Genomic DNA, 23,523 nt, shown 5'->3' with positions numbered 1-23,523 from the left:
CCTGTCTAATGTAACCAGGAAATAGAAAATAACTTATTAGGAAGATTGTCTGCATCCATTTGCTCATTCAGTCAAAACTTAGTGTCTTTAATTTTTTTGATCTGTGTCCTATTACTCTCAAAAAGATGTTATAATCACATTGAGTATGTGGAAAGGATGTTAGCCAGCCCTTCCTCCTACCTCCTCTCACCTCAGAATTACACAAATGAGGACTGACACTCAACTTTATCTTATTGGTGTTTGACTTATTTCCGTTAATGCCATTCAGTGCTGCAAAACTTGTTGGTTTGTCTTTTTCATTAAGTTAATCCACTTTTACTATTTGCTACTGACCTATCATCCTTTATTTCTTTTTCAGAACCGAATGCATGAAAGCATGAAACTGTTTGACAGCATTTGTAATAACAAATGGTTTACAGAAACTTCAATCATTCTCTTCCTTAACAAGAAAGACCTTTTTGAGGAAAAAATAAAGAGGAGTCCGTTAACTATCTGTTATCCAGAATACACAGGTAAGAGGTTATGAAAGACTTTGTTGGAGGTACACATCTTACTTAGATCGACACTTTGGTGGCATTCATAAAACTGTCTTTTTTTTTTTTTTTTTTTTTAGTGATTGATGGAGAGTATTCAGTGGTAGTGGCATTGGCATTAAGCCTGTGATTAAAACCCCCCCGAGTCAAGAGTGCCATATCAGACACAATTGAATTTTCTGTGTTTATTTTAAATTTTTCTCTTCATTTTTTGAGGAAAATAAAAAAGGAGAAAAAGTAAATTTGGGAGCTGGGCATGGTGGCTATAATTCTAGCTACTTGGAAGGTTGAGGCAGGAGGATCATTTGAGCCCAAGAGTTTGAGATCAGCCTAGGCAACATAGTGACACCCTGTCTCACAAAAAATAAAGTAAAACTTGGTATATGTCGAAGAAAATACAAGGGTAAGTTGTAATCATTGTGCCCAAGAAACTGACATGTAGTTGCCGAGGGACATAAATAAATTTATTGTAGTGTAAAATGTGCATTAACAGAAATGGAATAGAAGTGGTTACTTCTGATGGGATCAGTGTAGTCTTTTTCTAGAGCTTCTAAGAGGATGAAATAGAAATCCTCAGGCAGACAGGGGAATAAAAGCATTTTAGAAAAGAGGAATTGCATATATGAAAATATGGAGGTAGGAAAATGGTGTGACCAGTCGTGGAACTCAGAAGGAGTTTGGTATTACTAGAGTTTACAGTGGCAGGGAAGAAGTGGTTGGAGAGATGGTCAGAGATCAACTCATGGAAGGCCTTATATCTCATGCTGAGACAATGATGATCAGTTGGAGGTTTAATATCCTTCCATGATCCATATCATGGGGTACATGATATAGAAGAAACTGCTTTAGAAAGATTATGCAATAAATAATAAAGATAGTAGTAGGTTTGAATTGGTAAGAACTCAGGATGGAAATAAAAACTTTTGATGGGGATTAAGGGATATATCTTAGAACCCAAAGGCAAGAATGGACAGGTCTTAGAATGGAATTAGAACTAGGAAATAATTGTCAGGAAGCCTGGAAGCACTCTTTATCCCCATCTTTTTTCTCTCCTCTGTGTATCTTTTTTATTATTCTTTCTCTCCTTACCAGCTTTCTCTGCTATTCAGTTTATGTGATAACAGCCTAGTCACAGTTTCTGTATCTCTGTTAAAAAGATCAGACTAGGCTGGGCGTGATGGCTCACACCTGTAGTCCCAGCACTTTAGGAGGCTGAGTGGATCACGAGGTCAGGAGATTGAGACCATCCTGGCTAACACAGTGAAACCCCGTCTCTACTAAAAATACAAAAAAAAAAAAATTAGCTGGGCATGGTGGCAGGCACCTGTAGTCCCAGCTACTCGGGAGACTGAGGCAGGAGAATGGTGTGAACCTGGGAGGTGGAGCTTGCAGTGAGCCGAGATCGCACCACTGCACTCCAGCCTGGGCAACTGAGCAAGACATCATCTCAAAAACAAAAACAAAAAAAAGAGAAGACTAGACTGGGATTGCTTGGCCTTGGTTTCAAATTCCAAGGAGAGAGATTCTGGCCATGGTTAAGTCAGGCAGAAATCTGTAGGCCAATCAGTTGAGGTCAGGGGCAGAAATGTAACTGCCAGGGATGGATCACTATGAAACTAGGAGATCAGAGTCAGGTATTTCCAGAGAATAGGAACTCTTATTAGTGGAGACGCTGTAAATGCTTTCTATAATAAAGTGAGGCTGGGTACGGTGGCTCATGCCTGTAATCCCAGCACTTTGGGAGGCCGTGGTGGGTGGATCATGAGGTCAAGAGATAGAGACCATCCTGGACAATGTGGTGAAACCCTGTCTGTACTAAAAATAGAAAAGTTAGCTGGGCATGGTGGCGCGCACCTGTAATCCCAGCTACTCGGGAGGCTGAGGTGGGAGAATCGCTTGAACCCAGGGGACGGAGGTTGCAGTGAGCTGAGATTGCACCACTGCACTCCAGCCTGGAAACAGAGTGAGTCTCCATCCATCATTCAGTCAATCAATAAAGTGAAGGGGTAAAGCAGGGTTAAGGAAATGGGAAGAGTCAGAGGTACTCCCAGGTTTCTGTCTTAGATGCTGGTGCTCTGACCTGAATTCATATTTAGGAATGTTGATTTTTAATTATTTATGGAACGTCGAAATAATATCTTATGGGCAGTTATATTTGAGGTTGGGGAGAGGTTGGAGTTTCAGATCATCAGTAATGAAAACATGGAAATGGGTGAAATGACCTATGGAGATAATAATATAGAATGAGGAGAAAAACGACCACAGATAAAATGAGAGAGAATAGCAGCCTCTATTGGCAGGAGAGAAAGAAAGATATCATAACCAAAAGGAGAGCTTAAAAAGTGAGTTGATTAAATATTTCAGTCAACAGTGTTATCTGCAGATAAGTAAGATAAATACTGAAAAATGGCCTTGGAGTTAACAGTTAGGAGGTCGGTGACCTGCTCTTGAGAGCAGTGTCAATGGAAAGGTGAGTACAGTGAGTTACAGAGTGGAAAGTGAAGAAAGAAGATAAGTGTAGACTACTCTTGAGCAACGTGGTAAAAGGGAGAGATTTAAGAATGTTTATAGGTTGAGGGCTAAGATCCTATAAGCAAAAGAGATGTTGAAAAAACAGATGTAATTGAAGGAGCAAGATTTGCAAGCAGATGGGAAAAAAGGAATTACGAGTCTAGGTAGGATAAATGGATAAACAAATTGTGTTGTATACATACAATAAATATTATTTACCCAAGAAAAGGAATAATAATAGATGGTACAACTTGTATGAAACTCAAAACACTGTGCTAAGTAAAAGAGGCCAATACTTCTATTATATGATATATCCAAAATAGGCAAATCCATAGAGACAGAAAGCATATTAGTGGTTATGAGAATTGGGAGAATGGGAAGAAAAGGGAGTGATTACTTAATGGGAATAGGGCATTGAAAAAGTTTTGTCGCTAGAGAGAGGTGGTGATTGCATAACATTGTGAATACACTAAGTGCCACTGAATTGTACACTTTAAAATGGTTAAATATCTGTTATGTTAATTTTCCTCAATTTTTTAAAAAGAGTATAGGTAGAGCAATTGATTTTTGAGGAAGAAGTAAGACACCTCTAAGACCAGAAGTACAGATAAGTGCAGATATGTAACATTTTGAGTGAGGTGGTAGGACAAAAAGTTGAGATGTAGTTTAATCCTTCCTCATGGCCTCTGTTTTCTCAAGGAAGTTGGAAATGTGGTTACCTGTTCAGAGTAAAGAACAGAGGGAGGTGAGAATCAGGTGAGTTTATAGAAAGCAACCAAGTTTTAGGATTAGGGGAGAGAGATGTAAGACAAGTAAAAGAATTGGCATTAATGTTGAAGGCCCAGCTTAGAGTCTTCACACAAAGCAAAGAGCCTTTAATCTCATATCCATTTTCTTTGTTGTTGTTAACTTCCAAGCCTATCCTCCATTGTCTTCATTCTACATACAGATTCTTACAGTCCTTATTTGCCAGGTATTAGTATCTGTTCCTAGCAGACAAAATTCACTTTTCACTCATCTGCCTCTAATTTACAGAGGTTGTTTTCCAGATTTTAAGAACCTGCTTCAAGCACCTACAAAGCTGTTTTCCTTCAGTTATTTAAATATTTTAATTAATATTCTTTTCCTTTCCTTTTTTTTTTTCTTTTTTTGAGACAGTGTCTTGCTCTGTCTCCCAGACAGAAATGCAGTGGCATGATCTCGGCTCACTGAAACCTTCACCTCCCAGATTCACATGCTTCTTGTGCCTCAGCTCCACTACAGGTGCCCACCACTAGGCCTAGCTAATGATTTTTTGATTTTTAGTAGAGATGGGGTTTCACTGTGTTGGCCAGGTTGGTCTCGAACTCCTGACCTCAAGCGATCCACCTGCCGCGGCCCCAGGTGTGAGCCACCCCACCCAGCTCCTTTTTTCTTAAGCTCCATTTTGTTACCTGGTCTTCTTTATATCTTTGTTATTGATATTTTTGTTATGCTTAATGTTACTGAAAATAGCCTCTAGTTTATTGGAATAATGAATTGTCTTTGTTGCGTTTCCCTGGCTTTATAGCCAGTTTCTAAGGCTACTCTAAAGGTTCCGTAAGTAGATAAGATGGTGTAAAAAGCAGGTGATTTAAGGGTATTAATTACAAATATTGTTGAGACAGCTTTTACTTTTGGTTCCTGCCACCTTTCTTTTTGTAAAAAATAAGAGCTTTATAGAGATATAATTCAGAAACCCTAAAATTCACTCTTTTAAAGTGTATTGCTTTTCCTTACTTAAATTATTACCTTAAGACTTTGAAGCTAAACCTCCTTAAAACTGTGGAATGATTTTGAAAAGAACAATTTACCCTGTTGAATTCCTTTTTTTGTTTGTTTTAATACAAACAATCCCATAGCATTTATTGCCATCTTGTAGTAACATAAGGGTAATCAAAACAATATGAATAAATGTTCATATTGGACAAAGGACATCTAAAAGCAAACTGTATCCTTCTCAACAATTTCTCACTTCATTGATCCTTTCTAGTTGGAAACACTTTGTAGCAGAGTAATATTATCTCCTTTTAGCATGATCCGACCCAGTTATTTTCAAAAATATGGAACGCTTCACGAATTTGCCTGTCATCCTTGCGCAGTGGCCATGTTAATGTTCTCTGTATTGTTCCAATTTTAGTACATGTGCTACCGAAGTGAGCACTACCCTGTTGAATTTTTATTCCAAGATCACTCCAAGGAACACAGCCTCTCTCAGACCTTTGAAGCAGTTGTGTTCCCTAGAAATGCACCTTCCTACTTTCCTAGTTTCCTTTTATACTTTCTAGATTTTTTTTAGCTGAAAAGTCTAAATGAAAGGGTAAAGAGAAACAATGTTATGTTTTCTTCAATCTTTGTGTGTGATGATTTTATTTTAGTTACCATGAGAGTCTACTCTCACGAAGAACCTAATTATAGAAACATCTAATGATTATAGAAATAGAGAATTCTATTCATATTTAATTGGGTTATGTTTCCTCTCCATAAGTAAATGGTAATGGTCTGACTTAGTTGAGTTCAGGCAGCTGTTACAATTTGAACTGAGAGTACTGGGTGTCTGTTTTAGGTTCCAATACATACGAAGAGGCAGCTGCCTATATTCAATGCCAGTTTGAAGATCTGAACAGAAGAAAAGATACCAAGGAGATCTATACTCACTTCACCTGTGCCACAGACACGAAGAATGTGCAGTTTGTTTTTGATGCTGTTACAGATGTCATCATTAAAAACAACTTAAAGGAATGTGGACTTTATTGAAAAGCATGGATGTTAGTGAAAGGTAAAGTTTCATACAAGGTGGTTATAGTGCTATAGTGATGTCTCTTAGCTTTGTAAACTTTTTCTAATTCAGAATATTCTTCTCTTCTAGTTACTACAGTGTGGAGTGTTGAGACCAGACACCTTTTGCTGTCTTATGGGGCAGCTACAAGCATGAACGGGACCAGGGAATGGCAGCAGCATGCAGAATCTTAGCACTCTTTAGCACAATCTTCTATATTAGGGAACTTTTAATTGACATGAGATGCTAAATTCAGACATTGGAATTGGAAGAACTGTAAAGTGTGATTTGATCATCAAGACCTCACTTGGATTTCTTAATCTTAAATGCTTATGGAAGATGTGAAGTTGAGGTGCTGCATTCTAGAACTTTCAATATGTAGCTTACTCTTTTTTTCCCCCTTCTTAACAAACCACCAGTGGTTCGTTTTTAGGGTTTTTTCATCAAGAGAAGAATAACTTTACTAAATTTTATTTCTTTATTTGCAAAAGAATCTTTATTAAAACACAATGTTAACTATGCACATGATGTGACCAGATCATCTTGAAAATATTCCTCTTTAGTAGGAACTCTTTGTTTTTAACTCTTGGTGTGGTCAGAATATAATACTTCCATAATTACTTATAATTCTTTCCAGTTACTGGGGCTATGCATACAACTTTTTTGATGAAATTTATGTTGTTATCCTGCTCAAAGTACCATTATGGTTTCCATATGGTAATTACATTGGAAAGTTCTGCAATAAGATTCTAGTTCTCTCTTTTCTTTAAGCTTATGGTTGAAGGTCAACCTTGTTTATGCAGATTACCAAATTACTGCTGTGATGTAGTATGATAAAGTCAGCTTCTTGGATACAGACACACCCAGGACAGCTGCCAATCAGAAATGCAAATTGCTAAATTCCAAACAGAACCAGTGACTTTGCTGCTACATATTTACTAAATTGACCACTTTGATTCCTGCTTGTTTGTCTCAGTTATAGGGAGTTTTGTACAAGGTGCCTCTTGTTTTCCATCTTCATGGCCTTTTCTGTTGAGAGACATCTAAAGTGTATTAACAGTGCATGCTTTTACTTTGTAAATGTGGTGCCAAATCCCTGTTTGCCATCGTTTTTACTGTAGCAATGTTAACTGTAGTAATCCTTAGTCAGTATGTTCTTTTGCTGAAACTGTTGCATTTTGGGACTTTTTCCCACTTTGTCATGTGTACATTTTTAATCTATTATAGTTGGCAGCAGTATTAAAATGGTGAGTAAAGAGCCCAGGTTTGCTCCTGTTTGTAACTAGTCTTTAATGGAAATACTGTCTTCTGTTTCCTTTTGCCTTTGCAGAATGTGTTTTTAGCCTTTGTGTGAGAATGGGTTTAGGTGGAAGGGTTTCCTGAAGGTCTAGTCCTTTGGTGTAATAGTATTGTTGAACCTTAGGTTTTGTGTTATATCTGCATACGAGTGGATGTGATCATCATTCATTTTGCAGATTTACATTTTGCTTGTGTGGAGAGTTATATTCACTTCAACCTACAGTCCCTTTTGTATAATGTACAGCAAATGTCATTAAATATTGAATGCTCTATTGGGGGAAGACAAATGAAGAGAATGCATTTTGAGCATTTCAAATCAGAAGTTTGAGCAGTGCCTTTTGGGGTCCAATCTTTTTGAATTGGATTCTATTTCATCTTTTGATGTGACCTTTCACTAGTTTACAGAAAAAGGTTGGTGTCAACAGAAAAGCAAGTCATAGCAGTTCAGTGCCTTTGTTGGTAGTTTTTAACTTTTTTTCTGATTCTCTTTGGAAAATCATAGCTTACAGATGGTATAACTGTATTATATAATGAAATTTTCTTTAGATTTGGGAAAACTTGATCTGAAAGAAAATTACCAGCTTCAATTGGTGATTGATTCAATGCCCACAATGTAAACAGGGTTGGTAGTTCTTATTCATTTTGAATATATCTTTTCCTTATTGTATTCTGTAATATAGGATCATCTGGAAACGAGAACTGGTGGAATATTATTTTCAACTTTATAGTCTTTCTATACTGTGGACTAATGGAATGGTGTTATTGATAATCTAAAATAACCAATAATCCAAAAAAGTTCATTTTATTTTGAATTTGTATTTTCATTTGAATATCTATCTGATATGTTAAATTTTTAGCCCTTCTGTTAAAGAAAAATAGCAGGTCCCCATTTTCTGCCTTTGTACCATTTACATTTGCTGTTTGTTTACATGAAGATCACTCTTATCTCACCATCCCAAATAACTTATCTAAATGCACATTCCTTGAGGACACAGGGAGACAATTTAAGTCAGTGGTCTTTAATATGACTTAAGTAAAAATCACTTGGACCTATCTAAGAGATTGACTTTTGGCTGGTGGGCTGGCAATCGATTTCTTTTTTTTTTTTTTTTGAGACGGAGTCTCGCTCTGTTGCCCAGGCTGGAGTGCAGTGGCGTGATCTTGGCTCACTGCAAGCGCCGCCTCCCGGGTTCACGCCATTCTGCTGGGACTACAGGTGCCTGCCACCACGCCTGGCTAATTTTTTGGTATGTTTTAGTAGAGACAGGGTTTCACCGTGTTAGCCAGGATGCTCTTGATATCCTGACCTCGTGATCCCCCCCTCCTCGACCTCCCAAAGTGCTGGATTACAGGTGTGAGCCACCGCACCCGGCCGGCAATTTATAATTTTTAAAAGGTGATTTTGATTACCAGTCAGGCTTGCAAATCACTGGTTTGTATTGAAACAAAAGATATTTTCTTGTAGCAGGGCTAACTAGCCTGAAAAAAAACTTCAGCATTTGTAATCAAAGAAGCTAAAAGTTGCCTTGTGTGTTTCCTCTGGAGAATGCTGGAGATTTGTGATGGATAATGTTTCAGAATTCAGGTGCCTAGGCTTTGGACCATTTAAGAAGCCATTAGTCTCTGTGTAAAGAAGAGGTATTCTTAATGGACAGTCCTCCCAACCTTATAAATTCAGCTTTGCAACAGATTTTACCTCCTAGGATGAAAATTCCAAAAACTTTAACAGTTAAGACATTTTCATCTTGGACAGTTTGAATTCTAAATCTCTAGTTCACAGTGAATCATTTTTTAAATTTTTACTGATGGATCGTTATTTTTCACAAGGTACTACATTTTTACAGTGTAAGACTAGATGGGACCAAAATTTTAAAAAAAAATTGTTGCCTTGTTTTTTAAATTTTCATATATATTCTATTTGTTGTATATACACATTAGACTATTTTAAAATAATAGCTGGTTTTTGTAATTCATTCAGTCACTCTATATTCTTATATTCTGGTCATTATTCTCTCATTTATAGCTGTGACATGCTTTGGACATTGCTTCCCTGGCCTGATTAGTTACTTAATATAATTTTTTCATTTGCTTAGCATGTGTGACATAGTTCTGGAGTTTCCTGTTGCAGAACTCCTTGCTGTATTGCAGTCATATATAAGGTAAAGTCAGCCTCTTGTTCCTATTAAAAACCTACCATTGATTATTTTCCCTTTTTATGTGTTCCAAAAAAAAAAAAAAAAAAAAATCAGCAGCCCTCTACTCATTTTATAAACCTAAAACGTCACTGTTTTCCTTGAGTAGTAGTACTTGTGGATCTTTCCTTTTCATGTGTAATACTGATTTTAAGAACAATGATCTTAATTTGCCAGTGCCAGGTAATTATTGTGTTCTACTTTAGGCTTCGTAGTGCAAATCAGAGATCTGACCTGGATCACCCTCAGCTCTTTACATAGCTTTATGGTCATCCTATTTTGTTGTGTTGCTCCCAACAAGCACAAGAGAAAAAGGTAGGTTGCCTAGAGACCTCAAGTTCAAAGTTGATTTTGCTGACAACTGTCAGGGAGTAAAAGAAAGGCTTTTTCAGGCACTGGAGAACTAACTTTAATGATGATCAAAGTCTTTATTCCTTTTTGTTTTAGTTTTTAAGATCCCTTCTCTCCCTCCTTTCCCCTCAGTTTTCTCAACATTTATGAGTTAGTTCTGTTGAGAACAACATACTTCAGAACATGTCAGGATAGGGCAGTTTTTTCTCTTGTTTTTTTTTTCTTTTTTTCTTTTTTTTTTTTTTTGAGACAGTCTGCCCAGGCTGGAGTGTAATGGCACGATCTCTGCTCACTGCAACCTTTGCCTCGTGGGTTCAAGCGATTCTTGTGCCTCAGCCTCCCAAGTAGCTGTGATTACAGGCGTGTGCCACCATACCTGACTAACTTTTGTATTTTTAGGAGAGAGAGGGTTTCACCATGGTAGCCAGGCTGGTCTCGAACTCCTAACCTCAAGTGATTTGCCTGCCTCATCCTCCCAAAGTGCTGAGATTACAGGTGTGAACCGCTCTACCCACTCAGGGCAGTTTTTTTTTCTGATACCGTATCAGGCCTAGACCTGGGCTGAGTCAGATCTTCTCAGGAATAAGAGGTAATAAGGAATGTTAAACAGCAGTAGTTGCCTGGGGTACGTGGTTAATTTGATTTAGCGGATTCTTTGGCTAAACCCTAGTAAATTAAAATGTCTGAGCCAGATCATGGGAATATACATGTTTTTAATACATTCCTCAGGTGATTTTGATATAGCCAATCTGGACCAACATTTGGGGACAACTGAGTAGGACATAATACAGGTTGAGTAGCCCTTATCCAAATCTCTTGGAACCAGAAGTGTTTGAGAGTTCAATTTTTGTCATGTTTTGAAATATTTGCATTATATACTTACTGGTTCAGGATTCCTAATCCAAAAATCTGAAATCCAAAATGCCCCAGTGTGTGCTTCCTTTGAGCATTATGTTGTCACTCAAAAAGCTTCCGATTTTGGAGCATTTTAGATTTTGGATTTTCAGGTTTGAAATGCTCAAATCTATATTAAAGATCAACGCAGGCAGCCGGGCACGGTGGCTCAAGCCTGTAATCCCAGCACTTTGGGAGGCCGAGATGGGCGGATCACGAGGTCAGGAGATCGAGACCATCCTGGCTAACACAGTGAAACCCCGTCTCTACTAAAAATACAAAAAACTAGCCGGGCGAGGTGGCGGGCGCCTGTAGTCCCAACTACTCGGGAGGCTGAGGCAGGAGAATGGCGTAAACCCGGGAGGCGGAGCTTGCAGTGAGCTGAGATCCGGCCATTGCACTCCAGCCTGGGTGACAGAGTGAGACTCTGTCTCAAAAAAAAAAAAAAGGCTGGGCGCGGTGGCTCAAGCCTGTAATCCCAGCACTTTGGGAGGCCGAGACGGGTGGATCACGAGGTCAGGAGATCGAGACCATCCTGGCTAACACGGTGAAACCCCGTCTCTACTAAAAATACAAAAAACTAGCCAGGCGAGATGGCGGGCGCCTGTAGTCCCAGCTACTCGGGAGGCTGAGGCAGGAGAATGGCGTGAACCCGGGAGGCGGAGCTTGTAGTGAGCCGATAACGCGCCACTGCACTCCAGCCTGGGCGACAGAGCGAGACTCCGTCTTAAAAAAAAAAAAAAAAAAAAAGATCAACACAGGCTGGGCACAGTGGCTCATGTCTGTAATCCCAGCACTTTGGGAGGCCGAGGTGAGCAGATCACTTGAGGTCAGGAGTTTGAGACCAGCCTGGCCAACATGGTGAAACCCCATCTTTACTAAAAATACAAAAATTAGCCAGGCATGGTGGTGGACACCTGTAATCCCAGCTACTCGGGAGGCTGAGGCAGGAGAATCGCTTGAACCTGGGAGGCGGAGGTTGCAGTGAGTGGAGATCCGATCGCACCACTGCACTCCAGCCTGGGCGACGGAATGAGACTCCGTTTTTTTTTTTTTTTTTTAAGTCAACACAAACATTGAAAAGCAACTTCAGTGCACAAATAACCTCAAAATCACTAGTGAATGACCTATTTTTTCCCGAGAAGAAGTACCATTTGTACATGACTTAAAGTGCCTTCTACCAAGAAAATTACTGAAGACTGTTGGGTCACATGACATTCCTACACTTTGGATACAGAGTAGTTTTATACAAAATTAAGACAACAAGAAACTTAGGATGTCCAAACATTTATTTCATTTATTTTACTGCATTTATGCAGTGAAAATTGAAAGATACACCAAATTAAAGATAAAACCCTGTGACACATAATGGTATATGTAATAACATGAATATTTATTTACACTTGGTAGAGAAAGCAAAGCTAACTAGCTCTAAACTAGAATGAAAGTCATTTTGAAATGGGTAAGGGGGTACATAAGGGGAATGATTGAGTCATATGTAAAAGCCTTTGTATGCCCAGTGCTAGTGTTTTTCTGAAATCCAGTGAGAATCACAAGGTACCAGAAATAATCAAATATTAATAAATATTAATACAGTACTGGGATAGACGTATCTCAGTGTACTAGCATTCACTAAGCTGTAAAATCTTTGACAGCAGGAATATTAAATTATGAACAACCTGGTTTATCCTCCTCTTATCTTTTACCTCTCTCTACCCCCAAAATTCTCCTTGGGTTATCCAGACATTTTTACTAAGAGGCTTATTTATATGTAAGAGAGATTTCCAGTAGACATAACAAAACACAAGAAATTACCTGTTCTGTTTATTCTTGCTCATGTAGGATAAAGGTCCTGAGACCTCTCAGAATCTTAAGAGGTTGGAGAGTTGTTTGGAATGCTGGGTTCTGGTCTTTTCTCTGCTTCCAACTAGCTATGGAATCTTGTGTATTCTTTCAGTCTTACATCGCTCATCTGTTATCTAAAGATGGACTAAATTATTCCTTCCTTCTATGGTATTCTGGGGCTCTCATCAAATAGAAATAACATATTTGAAAGTGCTTTGTAAATGTTATGATACTCAGGATTATACTCCACAGGGGAAAAAAAAAATCCTAAGGCAGCACCGACAAAGGTATTCAACATAGCTAGTGGTCTTTTACAGCATTACTTTGCCCATACTCATTTTGAAGACCTGAAATGAAGTTGAACTACAAATTGCTCTAAAATTCGTGAAGCAGGGTGAAAAGGTCTTTGCTTTGTTTTACATTTAGATCCAGCTGTCTATTTTCTGCTTATACTAGTGATTTTTCATGGCAAAAAGAAAAGTTCCCTTCTGCAGTCTCCAGTGTCTTCTGACCTCACAGAAATGTCTTCATGCTTTTACCTAGCAGGACCACCAGAGGCTCTGTCACACTTGCAGTCCCTGGCCCAACACCGAAATCCTGCTGGAATCTGTGCTCCGGGGGCTGTGCCGGGTAGAGAGGGCAGTGGGAGGTAAGAGCTCTTCACCCTTCACCACCTTCTCCACCCAGCATGGCCGGCACACTTTGGTCTACGGGCACATCTCCAAGTATAGAGTGGGTTTTGAATGCTGTTATGTCTCACTGTGGGGATGGGAAGGAATACTCTGATTTGGACTATTTGGGGGTACATGAGAGTGGATTTTATTATCAGAGTAGGAGCTGTTTCAAGTTAACATGTCTTTTATGTTGCTTTTAAGACAACTTGTATGCCGCTTTTATCCATTCTTCCTTTTATCCACAGAAATACAAATTTCTAATTATAGTGTATTTTTTCTATTTTTAAAATTGTGATAAAGCATATATAACATAAAATTTGCCATCTTAAGTATACAGTTCAGTGGCATTAAGTACATTCACACTGTTGCACAGCCATCACCATCATCCACTTCCAGAACTTTTTTCATCTTCATGAACTGAAACTCTATACCTGTTAAATAATAACTCCCCGTGCACCATCTTCTTTCAGCCCCTGGTAACCAGCATTTTCCTTTGTCTCTATGAATTTGACTATTTTAGATACCTCATATAAGTAGAATCATAGTATTTGTCCTTTTGTGTCAATCATATTGTATTTTTGTCTAAAAAAGGAAAACTTTATCATAAAGTATAATAATAAAAAATTTACTGTAGACCTCCAAATATTGAGATTTTAACATTTGTATTATTAATGATAATATTATTCTTTTTAAATCTGCATTCTGTTTTTCTAAATGTTGGGTTCTAGAGAAATATATTTGAATAGCACTTGCAACTTCCATGAGTTTCTTACCAATAGTAAAGTTATATGGTAAGAATCCCAGATAATGGCTTCACAATTCAATTTGGAAGATTATGTATAATTTAAATATATTATGTTAAGTTTGCTTTAAGTGCTCATTCAGCAAACTATGTGCAAAAAAATGCAGATAGTATGATGGATAGTTAGATTAAATTATCGACTTCCTGAACTTTCCACTTCATAGATTCTCATTCTGAAAGGATTTCAATTAAGTTCGGGAAGAAGTAGTATAGTCTTAATATAAAAGTATGAAGTAGGTTATGAATAAGCTTTTATTTTGTGAGTTTCTAATCAATAAGCTCATAATTGTTCATGGTAACTCTTTTAGGCTAAACAAGATTATCAACATCAAGACATTTTCTCCTTGCTAGGTCTTCATTTTATATAGAGATTCTTCCCTTAGGAATAAAAAAAGTCAGAAAAAAATTTCCTTAGGTTAGGTACAGTAAATGAGTGAATTATAACTCTACCTTCATTAACATTTTAGTTGTATTATAGTCAACAAGGAAAAAATGGTCTAAGGATATTTATTATGTTTACAATGTTAACTCTTTCACACAACCAGCCTCTTTTTTTCCCCTGAGTAAATGCATTTTATCACAAAAAAAAAAAAAAAAAGGAAAACTTTCAGATTTATGTGAAATGTAACGTAATTTACATTGAATTTATTGTTAGTAATGTCTCTTTAATCGTGCTATACTAGGGAAGTACATTATAGTCTTTCCCTCTAAGAATATGAAGAGGAAATTTTACCTTCAACAAACAAGCAAACTTAGTTATGTTTTTGTGATTTTATGCTATTTTCATATTCTATTTTGAGATCTATTTGTCTTAGCTTGGAGATGGTTTTGTTAAATGTCCATAATTTAGAGATGGCATAATGAAAAAATAACCAAGAATTTGGTTGGGAATGTGAGGAGCCTAGAACAACGAGAAATTGGCTTTGATTTTATAGTGTATGGTGGGCTGTTGGTAGCTGGACGTCACCACAGGCTTTGGATTCAGAAGACCTGTTTTGGAGTTCTAGTTCTGCTACTGCCTAGCACTGTGATCTTGATGAAGATACTCTTCCTCCCTGGGCTTCAGTTTTCTATCTATAAATTGCTCGTGGTGGGGCTGGAATATTTTGAAGTTCGTTCTAACTTTAGCAGTCTTAAGAATTAAGGTTACAGTGCCAGAAAATAGGGTTAAATATTTGTTTCTGATCTGTTTACCAAAAAAAACTTGATGGCTTAAAGTAAATAAAAATTCAACAGTACAGTGTAAATTTAAAATGAGGCAAAAGAAGAAAGATAATGACAGCAGACTATATGACTTAATTTTTATTTTAATCTTACAGCTGTTTTATATAAGAACTTTTCATGAATATAGTCAAAATGTCCATGAGATAAAAATAAGCTAATTATGAAGGAAAAGTACAAATGCACTTTTTCTCTAGCTCTAACATGTAAGGTTTGGGAACAATCGTTGGGCCTGACAAACAGTTAAGCTAGGGTAAGGGTGAATGCCTCTTCTGGAAGCCTATCAAGAGCATCGAAGTGAAGTCCTCTTACCTTTAATCACGGGAGAGCCCAATCTGGACCAAGAGTTTGAGAAAATTATTTTGACTTTGTTCTAAGGTAATAGGTGAATGGGTGTTCAAGGGCCCCTGTTGCATTTCATGTAGACTTGCCAGAAGAGTTGTGGCTTGAAAACATCATAAGATGAATATAGGCAGATCCCAACCTCAGTAAAAAACAGCTATATAATGTTGCTTTAAGTGCTACTATCTTATCCTCTATCCTCCAAGATGAATGCTTTACATAAAGTTTGTACAAGGTGGCTTGTGTGAGTTTGTTTATAAACCAGTTAAAAGTTGGGATATCCACCAGCTATCCCAAAAGAAGGGGACTAAATACAACCCTGTTTTAGTCTGCTAGCGACTTGTCTTCTGACAGAAGACCTGTCCCACTGGCTCTGCTTCTGTACTAGTACTATAAGGCAGGTTCTGTGTGAACATTAATAACCAGTGATCCTGAGTTAGACTTATAGTTGGGTCGATAACCAATTTGTACCTAGATTGAAAGACCAAGGAAAAGTTAATAAAATAAGCAACAATCTAGTACTATGTGAGGGAAAGTAGGGCTGTCCTATATGGAGATGGAATAAATGGGATAAATTATGTTTGGGGCCTGAATAGATAAGAGCATAGCTGTATAGTGAGGGTTCTTAACCTGCGGCTTCAGAGCTCCATGAGTCTACAGAAAGACTATTGGATATGCTAGTTTTCTTTGTAATTCTCTGAATTTAGTTTTATGTGTTTAAAAATATGATGAAAAGAGGTACATGGTTTCATCAGACTGCTGGAAGGATCCATGATACAAAACAGATTCAGAACTCCTGTATGTTGAGCTAAAGTGAACAGGTTAGTAATGGTTACAGCATGATACTCAGAGTAGTTCCTGAACAGCTCTTGAATATGAGAAGTCTTTCCCAGGTTTTTTGTTTTGTTTTGTTTTTTTTGAGATGGAATCTCACTCTGTCGCCCAGGCTGGAAGTGCAGTGGCATGATCTTGGCTCACTGCAACCTCTGCCTCCTGGATTCAGGTGATTCTCCTGCCTCAGCCTCCTGAATAGCTGGGATTACAGGCATGCGCCACAACGCCTGGCTCATTTTTGTATTTTTAGTAGATAACGGCGTTTTGCCCTGTTGGCCAGGCTGGTCTCGAACCCCTGACCTCAGGTGATCCCTCTGCCTTGGCCTCCCAAAGTGCTAGGGTTACAGGTGTGAGCTACTGTGCCTGGCCAGGTTTGTTCTTTGGCTTGTTTTTTCATCAGCAGTAGCCAGAGTAGTTTCTTGGATAATTCTCCCAAGCTGCTTTCTTTTTAGGGAATCAGAAAGACTATTAAATGAATTTATTAAATGAATTAATTTAGCTACAAATTTATTTTTGTGTATTTCAAGCTCATGTGGCTCTCTAGTATTAATATTGCTAGTAGCAGCTTAAGTGTGAGTGGGTGTTTCTGGCAAGGAGCAATTTCCATTTTAATTGACATTTTCTTCTATGTACTAAATTTTGGATGCCAAGAGCTTTCTTCACTGGTAGTTGTAAATGCTAAATCTATATACCTAACTTCATCATCTTCTGTCAAGATAAATGCAAACTGCATTTCCCCTCAAAGGAGTTCAAAGGAAAACTTGTTGGCGTGTTTGGGGAGATGTTGTTTTCATCCACCATCACATGGACCCAGCTGCAAAGATTTTCAGTGCCTAAAACAAGCTCACCTGTCTTGGTTCTTCTGAAACATGTAGCAGTTGAAATGAAAGTTTAGAATTGTTCACTTGTTCCAAATTCTATGACAGAGAAGCGGCAGCAGCACAATCATTAATACTCTAAATAAGAGTATTTGATGTCCTCTAAGTTTATTCAGAAAGTATCTTCTGTAGCTAAGAAACATTTGTAGAGATAAAGGTCTGTTTGATAGGGGCAGAGGAATAATTTTTGCTTAATAAAGATGATCGCTTTGGGATGTGTGCCTTAGAAACTAACAAACTCGCATCTTCTATCCAGTGATCCAGATCTCTCAGCTAAGGCACATAGAGGTCTGTTAGTAAAAAGGGAATGGCAGGTTTGTTTAGGTTTGGTTAATACTAGCTTTTTACAGACTATAGGAAGCCTTGCTATTTTGCTTGGAATAGTTTGTTGCAGTAGTTTATTCTAAAAACCAGGTGTTGAATTTGTATATGGCAGATTTTATATAGGATTTATTTCTGTGACCCTAAACACAAGCAGTTTTCTTTTTTCTTTTTTTTTGAGACAGATTCTAGCTCTGTTGCCCAGGTTGGAGTGCAGTGGCGCGACCTTGGCTCACTGCAACCTCTACCTCCTGGGTTCAAGCAATTCTCTTGCCTCAGCCTCCTGAGTAGCTGGGATTACAGGCGTCCGCCACCATGCCCAGCTAATTTTTGTATTTTTGGTAGAGACAGGGTTTCACTGTGTTGGCCAGACTGGTCTCAAACTCCTGATCTCGTGATCCGCCCACCTCAGCCTCCCAATGTGCTGGGATTACAAGCGTGAGCCACTGCGCCCGGCCTGCACAAGCAGTTTTTACGTGCCTTCCCTTCAGTTATGTTTGTGCTCCTCAGAATAACCCTGTGAAGTAGGCAGGGAAGTCATCTTCATTTTATAGTTGAAAGACTCAAGACTCAGAAATAAAGTATTCACATTTTTGTATTAAGTTGGAAAACCAGTACTGGAACCTGGGGGGTCTTCTAACTACTGGCCTGTGCTCTTTAAGCTGCACTAGCGATCCCACTTTGAAAAGAATGTATGAAACACAGTTGCAGTCATGTATACTTCATCTCCAAAGAATGGATTCATTCTTCATGTCATAGTATATTGACTATAATTTTCTGTTTTTAATTACCCAGATTCCAAGCCTGTTTATAGAACTTATACCTGAGGAATGGTGAGGATTAGAAGAGGCCACAGTCCTTGAGGTTTTCTTTGATGATAATATCTGTAACTGCATCAAACACAAATTTGACATTCTGTGTATCTGTAGCACAGGTCATGTGACTGTAGATTTCTTTGACATCTTTTCGCATATTGAGGTCAAGGAACTGGCTCTTGATGTAATTCCCCGCATCATCATAGGAGTTGTTACCTGGTTTTCCAGAAAAATAGTGAAAAAGTAGAATAAATGAACCCTTGTTAGTTGCTGACTCACTTTAGGTGATTGACTTGATCCTTAAAATGTGGACAACAGCAGTTGGGGGCCTGTTTTTGGAGGGAAGGTTCTCGATTGCACTCCAATGTTTCTCACTTCAGTTGAAAAGAAATTGAGGAGAGGTGTCTTTCCACCTTTGGTTTTCAGTAGGTATCATATGAAATCAGTGGCTCTCCTGCATCTAATCCCTGCTGTATTCCAGAGAATCTGAATTTAAACCCTGTAACTGTGCCCAAGGTTTTCTCTTAAGTTCCTTTATGTCACCTTAGCCTAAAAAATGAGACAATTGCCAGTCACTACTAAAAGGCATTATTATTATTTTCAGCCCCTGACACTTACCATCATACTCTGGAAAACAAATGCTGAGATGGACTTTCTTGATTTTTTCCTCAAAGAGATCCTTCTTGTTGAGAAAGAGGACAATGGAAGTAGCCGCAAAGAACTTGTGGTTACATATGCTGTTGAACAGATGCAAAGACTCATGCATACGATTCTAGTAAGAGGAAACACCATTGGAAATATCAGATTTGGCTTACGAATAGCTACCTACTTTCTGCTCTTGTTCCCCTTGGAGAGACCAGTGCTCCAAATGTGAAAAGCAAGACAGAGAACAGCTTATCTCTTTTTAATGTACCAGAGTAAAGCCAGAGAGATGTGGGTTCATTCTAGTTCCCTGTCTTTTTAATAGCTGTGTGACTTGTGGAAAATTATTGAGCTTTTTCTGAGTCTGTTTTCCTGTCTTATAGGGTTATAATGAAAGCTAAATGAGATTGTGTATGTATTGTGTCCATGATAGTGGCTGGCATATAGGTCTGTAATATGTGTTATGCAGATCTTTAGCAGCCAGGGTGCAACTGAGAACTTGACATTTTATAAGTAGTGCTGATAATGGGTTGAAACAGGCCCAAGTTAGCATGTGCCCATATGCATCTCCAGGATGATTTTGATAGGCTTCTTTCATGGGGTCCCAGATCTCAGTTTGGGCTACTTTGGTCCTGTTGCCACAGGGTGAGGGTTGGAGAATTTCCCAGTGCCATACCACAAGCATTTCTGCTCTCTCATTTCCTCCTCTGATTGCTACTTAGAGAGCGAGAAGTCGTGCTATATATCTGCAGAGGCTGCCCATTGCCCCAGCCCAGCCTGCTTTTAGGGAGCAGGTCTTTAGGATTTTGGAGTATGCTGTCAGTTGACTTGAGTTCAGTCTACTTATCTAATAAAACAAGAACAATCTCATTTGTGGCTTTCCCCCTCCATAATACTCCTGTACAACCCTTTAAGGTCTTACAGACTTGGTTTATAGACTTTAAGGTTAAAGATGGAAAGTCTCATATACTTTAATCTTTAGGGTTAAAGATGGGAAGTGAATAGCTCTGTAAGCCATTTTGGTTAGATGATATTCAGAGTGCCCTAATGTGAAGTTAAAACTACCAAGGGGAAGGGAAGAGAACAAGCTGTGGCAAGGGATAGGAATATCCCTTTCATCAGCAAGCTGTGGACCTCCATTTGTAAGCAGATGCTTGGGTGAAATTAACGTTTTTCACGCCTCTAACCTTTCTCAATTCAGAGAAGGTAACTGGCTGGGCTCTAACACTTGTGCTGTAGAACTCCTGTCCTACAGAATTCTACAGGCTAAAGAGAACCACTCTTGGGTAGTCTTCCAGCTGCCAATTTAATATGGCATGAGAGCTGGTCTGCCAGTCTCTCCTTACTCCTATGGACAGTACATTTTTGCCTTCTAAGTGGGGTTACTAGTTCAACCCCTCTATTATGTTGCAATGAAGATTGATATATGCTATTTTCTCTGTTCTGTTATTTTCATCTCCTTCCTTAGGCAACTTGGGAGAGTACTAAGTGTAACTCCTTTGCTTTGCCTAGTTGATGGTCTCTCATCTCTTTACATTCAATTCCTCTTACGAGCTTTGTGATGTCCAAGTGATACTTCGACGTCTAATTTGAGACCAAGCTCACTCTCAGTAAATTTGGAGCTCTAAAATGCTAACCTAGAACCTGCAAAAGAAGTTGTTTTTCTAGAATTATTTGCATGAGACATTGATTGGTCTGCTAGACTGAAATTACCTAAGTTGGGCAGTAGAGTGACACAAGACTTAGAGAAAGGCTCATGGGGAGAACTTGTTCTACCAAAGCTGCTTGGTGCAAGGGCCACTCACCACTTCGTCATCTTCCACCAGCACCATATCATAGGCACTGAGGGCTGCACAGAAAATGATGCAGGTGACTCCCTCAAAGCAGTGGATCCACTTCTTTCTCTCTGATCTCTGCCCTCCCACATCAAACATCCTGAGGGAAGAAGCAGCTATTTTCATAGGTATGCCCAGCATCTGACCCATAGGCCTTTGATGTCCACCCCATGAAGTGGGAGAGGAAAAGGGGGAGAAGCAGAACAGTAATTTAGATTAGGCTTCACCAAAGGCCAAGAAGCCTGCCTGTGCCCCTTTTCGGGATTTCACATGTGTATCCGAGGTGCCCCAGGGAACCATGCACTACTTACCTGAAATTCAAGTCTTTGACGGAAAACTTGGTTTCAATGATGCCTGTGGTTTTGACTCTGGATCGGAGCACATCTTGCTCACTAGGGAGGTACTCAGGGTCTGTGATTCGTTCTAATTGGTTCAGGTAGCTAGAGAAAAGTGATTAGCATCAGTGACAAATTTTCCATAGACAAGGCTGAGAGATGTAAAAGGTATCTTACCCAAAGTCACACAGCTTATTTGGTGATAGAAAGCAGGACTAGAAGCCATGCTGTTAAATTTAGGATTCTTTCCTTTAAACCTTCATAAGTCATTAACTAGAGGAAATGGGGGATGGACTGAGGAACAAGCCCACTTGTGGCTGGGGTTCCAGCACATTTAGATCAAGTTAGGTAAGTTTTCCTTGGGTTTCCCCTGACTGCAAGCTTTTGTAGATTTTGGAATGAGATTTAGTGGTTTCAGTGGGTGCTAAAAGTTCCATCAAGAGGCAGTAAATTGAAAGAGACTTTAGAGACGTGAACCAATGCAACACATGGACTTTGTTTATATCCTGAATCAAACTGGGGAGGAAACATTTGAGATAACCGGGGAAATTTGAACACCGATTTGGTGATATTTGATGCTATTAAAGAATTTTTAACTATTTGGGTGTGATTATATTCTTTTTATAAAAAGGGTCAATATTTTCGAGATTCATAATGACATTTTTAGCATGAAATGATACCTGGAATTTGCTTCAAAATAATCCAGTAGGGAGTGGAGGTAAAATGAAATAAGATAGGCCATGAGTTGATAACTGTTGACGGGTAATTCATTATATTATTTCTACTTTTGTATATGTTTGAAAGTTACTGTAAAAAAGAAAAAGTTAGTTTTTTAAAAGAAAAGGCAGGAGGAAGGCAGATGTGAACTGAGATGACTGAGAGGAGGAGGGAAGCACAAGTAACACAAGTGCCTGCTGTATGCCAGGCATTTTCATGTGCAGATTCTCGTTTAAACTCCTAAGCCATCAAGTTTCATATCCCCATTTTACAGATGGAGAAATTCAGGAGAGTTAAAGACTTGGCTAGGGTCAAGAGAAATTGTGGTGTATTATGAAAAATATTCAGCTTTGTAGTCAAGCAGCCCAGTGTAAATGCAGTCTCTGCCATTTATCTACATGACCTTGGGCAGTTGATTAACTTCTCTGAACTTCAGTTTTTCATGTGTAAAATGAGGCTAATTAGAAAGGTACCATCTACCTTAAAGTCTTATTGTGTAGATGGGTAAAGGGCCTTGAGATGATATACACAGTACACCTAGCAGTGACTGGGCTTTGAGTGCTCCAGGAACAGTAGTGATAGCATTATTACAAGATTAGGAGACAGATGGTTAGGTTAAATAAACTCAGGTTTGACTTCGAAGCCCATGCTTTTCTATGATCCCATACTGTCTGAGGTAGGATTGATAAATTATGTCCCTTATCTTTTTGGGAGCAGCTTTGCAATGGTGGTACTAATTCCTGACCACCTTCCTTTGGTTTGCCCTCGTAGTTTATGTCCCCTACCTTGGCATCCTGACATAAGATGCTCCAGGTGTAGGAGACTCATTTCTGCTTAGTGGCCTAAGTAGATCCTAGATTACCAGATAGAAAGTTCTGCCCTGAAAGAGCCATCATGAATCACATTACTCCTGGGAGAGTGTATGACAGAACTGCAGGGCTATCTTAAGGTTCTGGAAGGAGAGGCTCAGTGTACACCTCAAGAGAACAGGGCTGAGGGCTATGAGGCAGAGCACCTCTTTTGAATTTTGCATCTTCAGCCTTGTAGGCTGTAGTGAGCCAGTGTAAAGCAATATAAAATAGTGACAACTATGGCAGATCTCCCCATAGCATTAAATTCAAAACATTGCTGAAGCCTAACAAAACAGATCCACAGGCTGAATTCAGTCTGGGTCTCCAGCTTTCAATGCCTGAAATTTTGGGTTGGGTGAGATTTCTCCCAACCAGAGAGAAGACTGGCTAAAAGATTGCTTAAGCATCAACCCACCCTCTCCCCAGTCAAGAGTCTTACTAAGATGCGGAGTCATTGAGCTGGTATTCTGCAGCTCTCTCGAAGCAGGCTTGCACCCCGCCATCCTTCCACAACCTCCTAATGACCTCCACGAGCTCCGGAGGCATGGTTCCCTCCTCAATGGAGTCAGCCAGGTTGTTGAGCTGTCGCCCATCGTCCTGTAATGCAGAAACCTGGTTAAGGGCCCGGCGCGGTGGCTCAAGCCTGTAATCCCAGCACTTTGGGAGGCCGAGACGGGCGGATCACGAGGTCAGGAGATCGAGACCATCCTGGCTAACACAGTGAAACCCCGTCTCTACTAAAAATACAAAAAACTAGCCGGGCGAGGTGGCGGCGCCTGTAGTCCCAACTACTCGGGAGGCTGAGGCAGGAGAATGGCGTGAACCCGGGAGGTG

General features: G+C 39.2%; 2 protein-coding genes and 1 non-coding gene across 4 annotated transcripts in view; 1 reads left to right on the top strand and 2 right to left on the bottom strand.

The window, feature by feature from the left end:
- Window positions 1-7,126, top strand: part of GNAI3 (G protein subunit alpha i3) — a 46,411-nt gene extending 39,285 nt beyond the window's left edge. The window contains exons 7-9 of the mRNA XM_023232689.3: window positions 359-512; window positions 5,629-5,841; window positions 5,932-7,126. Coding sequence (XP_023088457.1) covers window positions 359-512; window positions 5,629-5,819 — 345 coding nt within the window. The 3' untranslated portion in view covers window positions 5,820-5,841; window positions 5,932-7,126. The remainder of the gene's footprint in view (window positions 1-358; window positions 513-5,628; window positions 5,842-5,931) is intronic.
- Window positions 5,120-5,226, bottom strand: LOC111556067. Its single transcript, XR_002735708.2, has one exon. It is a non-coding gene; the product is annotated as a U6 spliceosomal RNA (small nuclear RNA).
- A 10,663-nt stretch (window positions 7,127-17,789) lies between the features above and the next one.
- The window catches only part of GNAT2 (G protein subunit alpha transducin 2), a 16,361-nt gene continuing 10,627 nt past the window's right edge, over window positions 17,790-23,523 (bottom strand). Inside the window, exons 5-9 of one of the 2 annotated variants that reach the window (XM_031936543.1) lie at window positions 23,129-23,286; window positions 21,098-21,226; window positions 20,757-20,886; window positions 18,928-19,081; window positions 17,790-18,525 (exon numbers count right to left, since the gene is read on the bottom strand). In XM_031936543.1, the coding sequence (XP_031792403.1) occupies window positions 18,335-18,525; window positions 18,928-19,081; window positions 20,757-20,886; window positions 21,098-21,226; window positions 23,129-23,286 (762 nt within the window). In that variant the 3' untranslated portion in view covers window positions 17,790-18,334. The remainder of the gene's footprint in view (window positions 18,526-18,927; window positions 19,082-20,756; window positions 20,887-21,097; window positions 21,227-23,128; window positions 23,287-23,523) is intronic. The other variant, XM_026456703.2, reaches the window with a different exon arrangement.

Source organism: Piliocolobus tephrosceles, chromosome 1 (assembly GCF_002776525.5).
Source record: "Piliocolobus tephrosceles isolate RC106 chromosome 1, ASM277652v3, whole genome shotgun sequence".
NCBI classification, from domain to species: domain Eukaryota; kingdom Metazoa; phylum Chordata; class Mammalia; order Primates; family Cercopithecidae; genus Piliocolobus; species Piliocolobus tephrosceles.
Note: the sequence above shows the minus strand (reverse complement) of the source record. Positions and strands in the feature narration are given on the sequence as shown.